At 32.4% G+C, this 14713-nt stretch overlaps 1 protein-coding gene across 1 annotated transcript; it reads left to right on the top strand.

The window, feature by feature from the left end:
- LOC18593973 (hevamine-A) lies at nucleotides 7291-8187 on the top strand. Its single transcript, XM_018124622.1, has one exon. It carries the CDS (start codon nucleotides 7291-7293, stop codon nucleotides 8185-8187), a length of 897 nt encoding a protein of 298 aa, XP_017980111.1.

Below are 14713 nucleotides of genomic sequence, written 5' to 3' on the forward strand. Positions count from 1 at the left end.
TTTAACGTGATTAATGGTACTGATTAATTTGGTGTATATGTTCATGTTCCTCCGCTTGATTTTATAAAAAAGTGGATAGGGAATTTCAGAAAAAAAAATTGCTACCTATCTGCTGGTGGATAGGAGTAATATGGGACACAACCTGTCATTGGATCAGGAGCTAGCATGCCCTCCTCTTTCTCTTCAGTGAAGATGGAAGCAGAGAGCAATGGGCCACCAAATGCAGCGGTATATAAACCTAAACCATAAACATTAATTTAGCCGATGTGGGATGTATGGTACTTAGAGGGCGTCTCAATATTTACTGCAATTGCAAAACGTTTTCACTCAAGATTAGTTTGTTTTTATATAAAATATTTTTTCACAAAACATGTTCATGACTGATGCTTATTTGAAATAATGAAAATTTATTTTAATTGTAAAAACATTTTATGGGTGATCAATAGATAAAATAACTATTGTTCACGGAAATTATCTTGCGCCTTTGAGAGATATAAGATATTTTTTAGAGAATTAAAACAAAACTCTTATATTAAATTTAAGAATATAAATTTGATGAATATTAATTTTAAACTTAAAATATTAAAAAATTAAAAATATATTACTATTTAGCTTAAAATTTTTTTAACATAAAATATTAATATTTAAATTATTCAATACTATTAAAATTAAATTTTTTTTTTAATTTTAACCATTCAATGCAATTAATTTTTTTATTTATGAAGTGAATAAATCTTACTAATATTATAATAAAAATATTTCAATGATTATCGTTTGATGAATACATACAAGTATTTACAAGATTCATAAATTTCAAAAGCCAAAAGTTTGAAAATTATCACAAGACACTTAGATTTTTAGGGTTCTAATTTCAATGAACTAACTTTGAGCCATTGATTCTCTTAACACAAAAAGTCCCTAATCAAGCTATTGACAACAATTTAAAGAGCACATTCCATACTATAAAAACCCCAAAGAAACGACTCAAAACATTACTTCGATAGTTAAAACTATTAAAAATTGGTTTCCAATCAACTTAAAAAATTCATATATTCGTAATTACTCAACTAAATAAGGTGTTACAAAGACTATTAGAAAGATCTTTTCGAGACCTTTCCATTAGTACCTATCATACTGTCAAAAAATCACCGAAACAGTACTAGATTTGAACGAAAATTGAAAAAACACAAAATAACTTAAGACTTTTATACCAAAACTATAAAAATATAAAAATCTCATTCTTTGAAACCTAATCATACCTTGATCAACACTTCTTTGAATGTATTTCCCCTTTCTTCTTCTCCTTCTAATTGTTTTCTCCTTAACATGATGATATAAAACTAACATTAACTCCTTCTACCTTTCTTTTAAACTTACTGATATAAAACTAACATTAACTTCTCTAACTACTTCACTACTTTTCTTTTAAATGTGATAATATAAAATTGATATTAACTTCCTCTGACCGCTTTGATAATGTAAAACTGATATTAACTTTCTCCTGCTTTGATAATGTAAAAATGCTACTTTTCCTTTAAACGTGATAATGTAAAACTTATATTAACTTACTTTGATTTTTTTTTACGTAATAATATAAAATTGACATTAATTAAAATAAAACTATTCTATTTGCTTAAAAGTCCTTTCTTATTTTCTCTCTCTGTTAATAAACCTCTACATCATAACTGTAATTATAAAAAAAAATAAAACGATATTTTACTCATTTCTTTTTACAAAAACTATAACTTAATAAATATAAGCCTTGCGCAGAAGAATGGTTGAAGAGAAGCCTTTCATGCCCCCTTTGTCGCACCAATGCAAACTCTATCGTTAATGTGTAATAAAAGTTTCTTGCTTCTTTTTTCTTTGGACGATTAGTTGATCCTTGAGAGTTGAACATGAAACCAAAATTTTCTTGGTTGCCTTTATTACATGTAAATGTTTTGTAGTGAACCTGAAGTTTCTTCTGTTATAATCAGCTCCCAATGTTTTTGTCTAATTTTATCAAAGACGAGTCTCTCCTATTATATTAAATTATTTGTTTGTACCATTTAATTTGTTAATGCAATTAAAAATTGAGTAACCTTCTTATCGTCTTTTACTTACTGCACACTTTGACGTCAAAAATATACATGATAAATTAAATATTTAATTTAATGATAAATACATATGTTCCTTGAATCAAATTCATGTCTCCTTTCCCAAAAACATTATATTAATTAGAATATAATATTTATCATAATTTTGTAAAAATTTAGAACATGATGATTCACGAATAATGTAAAATCCATTTTACATATCACTCTGTAATAATTTAAAGTAAAGAAATTAAATATTAAATTATGAGACTTCCACCTTATTGTATATCTTGTCTTGAATCTAGTAATCCTTCCGTATCAAAATGTTTTTTCTTTTTTGTTGAAAGGCAGAATAAAGTTCATTTCACTCAAGATTTACAAAAGACTACCACATAAGGTAGTGAGGCAGCTCCTTATTGCCTTTCTGTATAATTGTTTATTAGCAAAATCCTCGNGAAAAAATGCTACTTTTCTTTTAGACGTGATAATGTAAAACTTATTTTAACTTACTTTGATTTTTTTTTTTTACGTAATAATATAAAATTGACATTAATTAAAATAAAACTATTCTATTTGCTTAAAAGTCCTTTCTTATTTTCTCTCTTTGTTAATAAACCTCTACATCATAACTGTAATTGTAAAAAAAATAAAACGATATTTTACTTATTTCTTTTTATAAAAACTATAACTTAATAAATATAAATATTTTTATGACATAATTAAGTATAATATTTTTTTGTGAGGGTATTACATTTTTCCCGCTAAGTGTAACAGCCGTATGGCTCTCTTTGATGTGGGAGTTACATTTGTTTATCGCCGTGACACCTTGCCTTGCTAACCTTTCTTCTGTAGCTATGGAAAGAGATCATGGAAATTAAACTTCTTTAATTGGGGCTTTAAATTATTAATCAAGAATCTCATAAATAATTCTTTTCCTCTTAATATTTCATTTTAATGATTGCTTTGAGAGACCTCTTGGATTTCTTTTGGGTTAGAAAATTCAACAAAATGCACCCAGGATGTTCTTAGCATGGACCATGTAAATTCCATATTGTAGAGATATGCTCCTAGTGAGTAAAGTCATAAGTCTCATATTGAAGAGAAGCTCTTAATGAGGAGTTAAAGGAAGATGTCGTAGTCGTAAATGAGGGTCATGAATCCTGCATCAGCTATGTACTAGAATGATACTAGACTTATAGAAGTTCATACCACTTTTAATCTGTGAAATGTCTTTTATGGGATAAAACAGTGAGGTCAATGCAAGGGTTAATGTGAACTGTGATAGTTAATGATAACGGTTCTAGTGTGGACAAAGTTATAAGTCTCACATCGAAGAGTAGTTAAGATGAACAATACCTCAAAAGAGTTGATATAGACCATTTTTTACGTAAATTGTCAAAACCCTAACCCAGTTCACCCCTTGTCAACTCATGGGCAGAGCTGACACACTTCTCTTTAAAAAAAAAAGAATAAATTCATTTCCAAAATCCTACATAACAAACTCTTTATCAATAAAACTGTTTCATGATTTAATTCATAAATTGAATAATAAAAACATGTTACAAACAATTAATTACACCAAACATAAATAAGTAAATAAATTACATCAAATATAAATAAAGTTTCAATCTTTAACACAAACTACAATCCCATCAACATAAGTATATAGCAAAATAAATAGAAACTTAAAGACTCATTTATATCCTTTCCAATTCTCATCTCAAGCAAAACATTAGAATCTTATTTGGATAGCAATAATGTTTCAAGGTATGAATCATTATCATTTAATATTCATTGCCATAAAAGAAACAAAAAAAGATAATGAGTTTTAATCTTAATTAAAATTATTAATTTGACAAGCAAAGATTAAAGATATTAAAATATATAAAATAAGCAGTACCATCGATAGCTAAATTATTAATTTTATATAACTAAATATATAAAAATATTAAATTAACAAAAATTATAAATTTATTTTTTTCTTTCAGCCCATAAGGCTAACCCATCCCAATTAGAGATGACCCACTGATCAAATGGACTAGCTCATCTAAACCCAATTTTAATATAGATATAAATTTTCATACCTCAACCCATTCTATTTTTAATAAAAAATAAACCGACCCAATAAATTAGGCCTATTTTGATAGATCTAACCCTGACATAGGGCACCAAGCCTAAGTTTATCAATTACAATTTTCCTTAGATGGACACCCCTAGTCCTTAATATCCTATCTTTTCTTCATTCTTTTGGTATTAATAATCATGTTTCAAACTTGATCTTCATCGTTATCGGTTGATTCCTAATGATCTTGCTTTCCACCTGCTTATTTTTCATTAGTAAAATTTGCACATATGAAATAATATTTCCACTTGTTTCAACCATTGGAAGCATTACATAGCCCTACAATTGTGACCAGAGGAACTGCCGGACGGCACAGCTGGAGCCAGTACCATTACAACCACAAGTGCTATATAAATAAATTCCATAATGGATCTGATAACTGTTCCATTTGCTCAAATGATTCCAAGGTGATTTAGTAATCTTATAATGTGCTAGTTTAATTGCTAAAAATCTTATATCATAGAACGTTGACCCAAAGTTATAGAAACATCATAAAGCAGGGGCAATGGAACCCAAAACCCATATTTCTAAGAGTGATTGGAAATTCACCTATTTGAGTAATCCAACCAATATAGTCAAGGCCTGATTATTATGGTTCCTCAGGCCCCTGTTCCTCCATTTCTTTCTGCTGCAGCAGTTTCTACTAGAGACTTAGGGTATGCTTTAGATCCAAATTAATATTAGTCAACTCGATTCTCTTCAGTTTTGTTCAATGGATTCCATAAGGGCAGCTAGATGTCTTATCTTGCACCCTTTAGTAGAATGCAGATTACATAAACAAAGAATGCCCTGAACATTTTCAGGATTTTTCTGATTACAGGTTTATTGGACCTAATTCTTCTATTTGAATATAAGAACTTTTAGGCTTAGTTTTAAATGTTGGAGAATCCTGCATTGTTGAGAACCAAAAGAAACATTAAACCCAAAATCTGGACTTAAAAAGGACACATGCTCATACTCAGATCAGCTCTGTTTGCTCAGAAAGGAAGCAAAAGCAAAGGGCCTTCAGCTTCAAGCCATTAACGAATAGTGAAGCATCCTTAAGATCAAAGTGAAGGCTTCTCAAAGATAACAAGGACTGACATTTACCAAAAAAATTCTTGTGACATAAATAAATGACTTTGAGTTGCAGGCTATCCCAGAGCAGAGTGGGATGACCAGAGAAATGAAGAAACTGTTTAAGTTGGCATGAACTAGACTCTAGAAACCTATGCCAGCATAGCACAATCAAGATTTTTGCTAAATTTATCTTTGAATAAGCAGATAATGCTATTCTATTTATTTCTTTTGAACTTATTTGCATAACCAAAGGCCAGATTGTGAAGCAGATATAGATTACACTGCTAAGCTTGATTGTTCTAATAGGCCCCAAACATCAAAACAAAAAGAACCAAGTTCATAATTTTAAGCAAAACAAAGTAAAATAGTGAAAGCATAGCACTTTAACGGTTAATTACATCCTTTTTCTCATATCATCCTCACCATCATCATCCTCGTCATTACTATAAAAATCATCACTATCAGCATCCTCAACGAAATCCTCAAAATCGTCCTCGATATCCTCATCTTTAATCCTTCCGTACTCATACACTTCATCAAAATCATCATCATCATCACTTACCACGCGCTTCCCACGTGCCTCGACGACGACGCCACGCATCCCACGCCCATCTCCTTCCTCCGCCAGGCTTAGCCTTCCAGAAGACCCAACAAGAGAACCCATTTCACTAAAATCAAAAATGGGTATTTGGGCATGCATCTTTTGGTTTGAAACAAACAAAGATTGAGCGATTTGATGTTCTTTAGCCATGTTATTGATATAATTGGACCGATCAAGGATTTGGCCCCTGAGAATCTGCGGCAAAGACTTGCTGTTTCTGAGTAGATTCCTTGCAACAGCTGCTGTGGTTGCCATGGATGCAAATAAGTTTGATTTGGAGGTTTTGGGAGATGGAAACTCGGAGGTTGATCTCCTGGGGTTTTGAGTCCTTTGCGACGAGCTTGATATAGGTGAGGCAGAAGGGTTAAGGGTTTAGGGTTTATGGGAAGAAGTAGCTTTCTGCCACGTGGCAAATGACGGTGTGGAAATTAGAATACAGATTCTAGAATTATCTGCAGAGAGTAACTCGACCGGGGCTTTTCCAGTTACAATTGTTAAATAGAAATATATAATGGCCTTTGTTTTGGATTTCGGCCCTTCTTTATTGAATGCATTTTGGGCCTTTAACCCAGTTTTATAAAGTTAAATCCTGTGGATATGTCCTGATATTGAAATTGATCAGCCATCTTACTTGTCAAACAATGGTATAGGTAGATTTCCAGTCTGAACTCACTCAAGTGTTCCCCCTACTAGGTTAAGCCACAGACGGCTATGTTTCTGTCATTACTTTGCATAAAAGTGCTTGCAATGGAATGCCAAAGTAATCATATTCTAATGCAAGAAATTGGAGAGTTCAAAGACCACATTATTGGCTGCTAATTCATGTTCTTGTTTTGATTCCCATTCTTGGACTTCAATTCGTCTCTAGCTTTTGTTATGTCTGAAAATGTTAAGTCATATACAGACAATGATGGATTATAAATAAATGATAAATTACTGTATAAACTTACCAAAACAAGAGTCATGTTAATTATAATTACATTTCAATCCCAGGAAATGACACCCTTAAAATTCAAAATGATGGATTAAAAGTTTTAGGATTTACAGATTCTTAGGCTCTTGTACTTCTAGCTTTTGTCATCTTTCAAGAATGAGTCATATAGAATGGTTATCACTCATCAGAACACAAGCATTTGAAAGAAAGGAAATAATCATAAGCTACCAAAATAGAAGACAATGCCTAAAAAAACAAATCATGTCATGCATATTTGAGCAGTCATTCAAAGATTAGAAAATATTATTTAGTTTCCGATAAACCATCTGTGTTAATCCACATCCATCAAATTTAGTCCAGACACTATTGGAACTAAGCATCGGTGTCTGTTCTCCATGAAAACAGAATGTAGACCTCATTACCTATAAAAAGGATGCTTCTGTGCACACTTTAAGCACCAAAAGCAATTCAAACACTTGCTAAACCAGAAAGAAAGATGGCAATTAAGTCTGCAATCTCACTAGCATTCATCAGCTCAGTCATTCTGATGCTAATTGTTGGTATCGATGCTGGTGGCATAGCAATCTACTGGGGTCAGAATGGAAATGAGGGTACATTGGCAGAGACGTGTGCCACAGGCAACTATGACTTTGTGAACATAGCTTTCCTTCCAACCTTTGGCAATGGTCAGACTCCCATGATCAACCTTGCTGGTCATTGTGATCCTTACAGCAATGGATGCACTAGTTTAGGCTCTGACATCAAATCATGTCAAGCAAAAGGAATAAAAGTAATGCTTTCACTTGGAGGAGGAGCAGGGAGCTACTACCTTGCCTCATCCAAGGATGCTCGACAGGTTGCAACCTATTTGTGGAACAACTTCTTGGGGGGACAATCCTCCTCTCGCCCTCTAGGAGATGCTGTCTTGGATGGAATTGATTTTGATATTGAAGGAGGAACAAACCAACATTGGGATGATCTTGCAAGCTACCTCTCCAGGTATAGCACACATGGTAAGAAAGTATACTTGACAGCAGCTCCTCAGTGCCCATTCCCTGATGCTTGGGTTGGGGGTGCCCTTAAGACTGGCCTTTTTGACTATGTTTGGGTGCAATTCTATAACAACCGTCAATGCCAATACACACCAGGTGATATTGCAAACCTAGAAGATGCATGGAAACAATGGACTACAGATGTTCCTGCTACCAAAATTTTCTTAGGACTTCCTGCATCACCTGAGGCAGCTGGTAGTGGCTTTATCCCTGTATCCGATCTTACTTCTCAAGTACTTCCTGCCATCAAAGGTTCTGCCAAGTATGGAGGCGTGATGCTGTGGTCTAAGTACTATGATGATCAAAGTGGATACAGTTCTGCCATTAAAAATGATGTCTAGAAGAGTTTGTCTCTCTGTTCTATTTGTATTAATGTCTATGTTTAATGTTTAATGTAATGGAAGTATGTATTACATGTTTAAAACTTCTCCTCGCTTTTGAACTGAAGGCCTCATATTAGAGTTGTGAATTTATGATATAATTATGTTTTACACAACAACACAAACATGACTATAAACGAATTAAAATATCACAGCCTATAGCTTGCATGTTTCACCGTTCACTATGTGTGCTTGGACCTTTCATCAGTCCAAGTTACCTGAACTTACAAACTGCCAATATATGCATAATACACCATGTTGGATCATTTTGTCCCAGATGGCCAAATGTTTTCCTTCCGATTTTAGTACAGTAGCATATGTAACATAGTAAGAGCATTATTTCACCATTTTGTCATAAATAATTATTGATCCGGAGTATTGTCAAAAACTGAAATAATAAAATTAAGCCATAGTTGGCAAAGGGAAAGATGCAAATGCCAGAAACACAGGCAAATTTTATACATACATGCACATATATTTGTATATAGCTTAATATAAACAGAAGACATTCTCACCCCTCCATAGTAAATTCTTGCAAGAAGATCAATAATTTACCATGATGGAAGACCAGAACATATATAGAAAAAAGAATTTTTTTCTGACATTAGAATATAACAGAAACTGATTCGTGGTATCTCCTAAAGAAAAAAAACCAAAACTCATCTGGAATTACAGGATAGCAATCAGCATCTTGGTTTTATGTTTGTGCAAGTTCTACTAGCAAAAATTCCAGCTTGAGGTGGGGCTTCTTTAAGAATATAATGCAGTTGTGACTGTTTTTCCTTCTCCTGTTTTATTGAAGGATTGGCCATACACGGATACACCTTTGTTGTTTTGCTTTGCTGCTATCTTTTAACCTGTCCTTCTATTTTTACATTATGATCATTTCTGGACAGCGTAGCTCTTTGTCCTTTTTGCTGGCTGTCTTTCTTTCTATATTTATGGATCTCCCCTGAGAAAAGAGAGTTGGAACTATTTTCTGAGTAGCATCGGTCATTGAAATAATGATAAGACTTCATCATACAATAATATCTTCTATCAGTTACAAACAGAATATGACGGTGCCTAATTTTTGTAACAAGATCAGCCAAAAATATTTGGCATACGGAGATAGACAATGCTGCCTTCCAAATACAGTAATTTTCTGTCCAAGAGAAGAAGCACCATGTCATTTGGTATGAATTAGCGCATGGATCCTTAGCACTGATGCCACAAGCAGGAGGATTTTGTCTGCCAGCAACAGTAGGCTTCACTTTAGAACACTTGGATGTGGCCTTCGCCTAATAATGATTATAGGAGCAAACTGAAGGTCCTAAAAGCAACCATGTAGCCAATATATTTAAACTAATTTATTTATTTTAAAATATTAAAAAAATTAGTTAAAATTATATGGCCTTGACACAAAGGTTTAAACTAATTCATGGATGTGTCTTGCTGTAAACGAGGATATTGGATAACAACCGGTCTTATTTTGGAGTATAGGGTCTCATGTTGATCTCTAAAGAGTTCTTAACAATGAATTTGTGGTAGTGAGCTGATAGGGTAGAGGAATTGATAACTGTTTAGGGTTTTTTGTTTTTGGGTTTGTGCTGCCATCTGCATTTTGAGCAATTAATGATATGTTGCAAATATACAGGGACCCAAACAACTAAAGCTAGAGTTTTTTAAGTCTTTGACTTACATAGCTTAAGATTTTGGGTGACATACTAACTATTGGGTGGATAATAAAACAACTGCTTGCTTTAAAAAAAAAAAGGAATTATTTCAAGTAAATGCCCTTGGATTTGGGTAACTAAACTTAGCAGTGATGTCACAAGGAGGAGGATTTTGTTTGCCTGCTGGCTTCATATTTGAACACTCGGATGTAGTATGGTCTTCAGTTCCGTTGTAAAAGAACGAACGATCAATTTCACCAATCCACAATTATGAAAAAAAAAAATGAGTTGGTGTTAAATTGAATATCTGTATAGTGTTTAGGTTGTATCGCAAATAAGGGTGAGTAAAATTGGTCTTGATCAATGACCAAACCTAACTGAATGCGATTTGAGTAAATCGATTCTATTTAATTGATCCATTAGGTCTATTGGTTCAAAAAGCTTGATTTAATTGGCTTATTTGATTGGTTTTCGATTTTAAATTTTTTGAACTGAATCGATGAATAAATCAAACAATATTTTATATATAAATTAGTATATATAATATTATATATATTATTTTTAAATTTATATAAACTACATAGTTTCATTACTAATTGTCATTCCATATTTTATAATTATGGATGAATTTTATTAAATTTAATATTGTAATTTGCAAAAGAAATGACAAAATTTTGGTCTTTTTAGTCTAAAACTGAACCAACCGAACCAATTCGATATTTAGTCTATTTAGTTCTCTATTACGTTTGGTTGGTTCTGATTGGTTTTTTAAAAATATTTATCTATTTGGTTTTTAAATACGATCGACTGAATAGGCCAATTGCTCACTCTTAGTCCCAAATAGGTGTTAATAGTTGAGATCTGGTGTTAAGTTGAATATTTATACAGTGTGCAGGTTGTGTCCCAAATAGGTGTTAACAGTTGAGATCTGGTGTTAAGTTGAATACCTGTAGCATGTTCAGATTATGTCCCAAATAGGTGTTAAGTTGAATATCTATACCGTTACGGGCAGAGGAAGAGGGATGGACTCTCAGTTTTTAATTTTTTTTTATTTTTATGTATATAAAATTCAAAATATATAGCTTTACCACCTTTAAATAAATCAAATGAACCTTGCTTCAATTTTTTTATTTTTATGTGTATAAAATTCAAAATATATAACTTTGACACCCTTAATTAAACCAAATGAATTATTGTGGAAAAGTGGTAAGAAATTTAGGTTAACTTTTAGAAGCTTGGTTCAACTTGTCTTAGGTCCAAATTTTGGAATTATTTTTGTTTTCTTTTCATTATTTTTCTTGGTGTTTTTTTAAACCCTTCATCTCCCTTTTTTTTTTTTTTGGTTTCTACCCTTCATCTTATTTTTTTTTTTGGTTTTCACCCTTTCACTTGGGTGTTTACCCTTCATCTATTTTTTTTTAAAATTTTTTTTGGTTTTCATCATTTCTCTTGGGTGTTTACCTTTCATCTCTTTTTTCTTTTTTTTAGTTTTCACCCTTTCTCCTCCTCTTTTTCTTCGTGAATCAATCAAATAACCTTTTTCTCTCCAAACCAAATAAGTATACTAAACTATTTTTAATGTATTTTTTTTGGTTTTCACCCTTCATCTCCTTTTTTTTATTTTCACCCTTTTTACTTGGGTGATTTTTAAACAACGTTCATCTCTTTTTTTTCTTTGGTTTTCACCCTTTCTCCTATTCTCTTTTTCCGTGAATCAATCAAATAATTTTTTTTCCAAAAGTAAATAAGTATACTAAACCCTTTTTAACTTATACAAATTTGAAATCCCTTTCTCCTCTCAAAACCAAATAACTATACTAAATCCTTTTAGCTCACACAAATTTTGAATTTCCTAACATTTAAGATGAATTTGTCATAATTCGCAGGTAATGTTTCTTTAATTCCCAAATCTCAATTCAGTTTTTAATTTATACATTTGCTCTATATTTATTCTCTTCTAGTGAATGTGACGGATCAAACTCACAACATAATCTTGAAGTTAGGTTTGTTATGATTGCTAGGCTAAGTTTCTTCAACTATTGATATACATTGTTCATTATTAATCACAATTTGGAGGATTGGGCTTTAACATGTATTTTTTTAGATAGCTGGATTAACCTAAATATGAGGACTTGACATAACTTTATTAGAATATTTTGCATTATTGTATATAATATGTTATTGTCCTATGGAGTAAAAGATGCATTGCTTAACTACCTACAGAGTATAATTTTTTACGTTGATTTTTCTTACAATTTGTTGATTTGATTTGAGCATTTATGCAATATGTCATATGTTAACATGAATTTCAAAGCATTAAAGCACGTTGAGCACAACTTACAATGCTTAATTTAAAAATTTAATGTTAATTTTTTTCTACTTTATATCTATTTATATTGATGAATTTAAAAACTTATATTTAAATTATTAATTAAATTTTATTTTAAAAGTGATTAATTTTTTTCTCCAAATCAAATCATTGACCTGATCCATGACCTTGTATGATTACTTTTTAACCACCCCTCATACAAAATCCTAGATCTACCACTGTGTCCTGAGTTCAAGTTGTGTCCCAAATAAGTGTTAATAGTTGAGATATGGTGTTAAGTTGATCAGGTTGTGTCCTAAATAAGTGTTAATAGTTGAGATCTGGTGTTAAGTTGAATATTTGTACCGTGTTCAAGTTGTGTCCCAAATAGGTGTTAAGTTGAATATCTATAAGGAGTTCAGGTTGTGTTCAAGTTATGTCCCAAATAAGTGTTGTACAGTAGTTGAGATCTAGTGTTAAGTTGAATATTTGTATAGAGTTCAGATTGTGTCCCAAATAGGTGCTAAGTTCAATATCTGTACAGTGTTTAGGTTGTGTCCTGAATAACTTTCCCATGTTTTTTTCGTATCAAGGATAGGTTGTAAAAGTAATAGGAATTTCCCATGTTGTACAATAATTAAGCATGTTTCTTTGGTAATAGTTGAGTTATGGTGTGAAGATGAATATGTGTACAATGTCAAAAGGTGAATGCTATGGTGCTAAGATACATGACCTCATGCTGCCAAAGCTAAGGGGTTGGATACTTTTCGTAAACTTGCTCAGCTTGACTTATAGTTAGAGCTTTATAATGAAATCATCACTTATCAAAAAACAATGTGGAATATGAAAATTCAAAAATTACATTTTAATTATTCTTAAATTAGTTTTGGAAATTATTGGACCATTTTTGTTATAAAATTTCACAAGTTTAAGTTATATAAATTTTATTGAAATTTTACGTGAATAAAAATATTTTCATGTTAATAGATTTTATAAAGATTCATCTAATTACTTAAAATTAATATTAAAATACAAACCTATCTTAATGATTCAATTGAAAGGGATTTTCCCCCATTCCCAACCCCTCTTTTATCTCTTCCTTATTTTAGTTATCTATCACACTAAAAAGTAATGCGCTTTTACTTGTAAGAAGAACAGGGCCTATTTAAACCTTATTTGATCAATTTTAATTGGTCAAAATACCCACTAAGTCCATATACGCATGCATTTTGTTCAATTTAGTTCTTGCACTCAAAATCGAAGCAATTTAATCCCTTAATTTTGAGAATTGCTCCAATTTAATCACTCTCCCTAACGACATCCAATTTGACTGTTAAAAATGATGACGTTACCGTTGATGTGGCACACAATGCTGATGTGGCAAGCAAGGGTGGATCAGATTGCTGATGTGATAGTTCCACGTCAGCATGTCAAGGTGACATTGCATTATCACATAACCATTTGGGTGTGGGTTGCGAACATGGCACTGCTAGTGTATGTTGTTGACATGGCACTACCACATTAGCATACAAAGGTGACGTGGTACTGCTACACCAAAATGTCATAGGTGATGTGGTAGTGCCATATCACCAGTTGTGTTTGGGTTGATGACGTGGCACTACCATGTCAGCATGTCAAGGTAACATGGCAATGCCACATCACCATCTTCTTCTTTTCGTTCTTTTCATTAAAAGTTTATGCAATTGCTAAGGTTCGAACCTAAGACCTTTAGCACACTAAAGCCCTTACCACCACACCTAAGCCTTTTCTTCAATTAGTTCTTTCTTTAGTTTGCTTTCTTCTTTTCTTCCTTCTTATTTTTTTGCTTTCTTTCTCCAATTGGTGACATGGCAGTATCACATCACAACCCAAATCAAGATGATGAAGTGGCATTGCCACGTCACCCTTGCATGTTGATGTGGCACTGCCATGTCTGCAACACACACTTAAATGGTGATGTGGCAGTGTCATGTCAACAACCCATACTTAAATAGTGATGTGGCAACGCCACATCATCTTGACATGCTGACGTGGCAATGCCATGTTAGCAATTCGAGCCACTTTTGCTTGCCATGTCAGCATTGTATGCCACGTCAATGCTGACATCTTCATTTTTAATGATGAAATTAGATGCTGTTAGGGGGAGGGACTAAATTGGAGTAATTCTCAAAATTTAGGGACTAAATTGATTCGATTTTGAGTACATGGACTAAATTGAACAAAATGAATGGGTGTAAGGACTTGATGTGTATTTTGACTAATTTTAATTACATTTTAATAAAGCTTCTAATCCAAAAGCAAGTGGATTTTATTTGCCAAAAACAGTAGGCTTAACATTAGGATACTCGAATGTAAAAGGTTCATGCTCCTAGTGGGGAACCAGGTGAATCCCATATTGAAGAGATTGTATGCTATCAATGGGTAGAGCCATAAATCCCACAATAAGGGAATATGTCATTGTTTTAAAGGGAAGCCATGAATCTCACATCAGTTATGATACTAAAGTGAGACTAGGTGTCACGAT

Source organism: Theobroma cacao, chromosome 7 (genome assembly GCF_000208745.1).
Source record: "Theobroma cacao cultivar B97-61/B2 chromosome 7, Criollo_cocoa_genome_V2, whole genome shotgun sequence".
Lineage (NCBI taxonomy): Eukaryota > Viridiplantae > Streptophyta > Magnoliopsida > Malvales > Malvaceae > Theobroma > Theobroma cacao.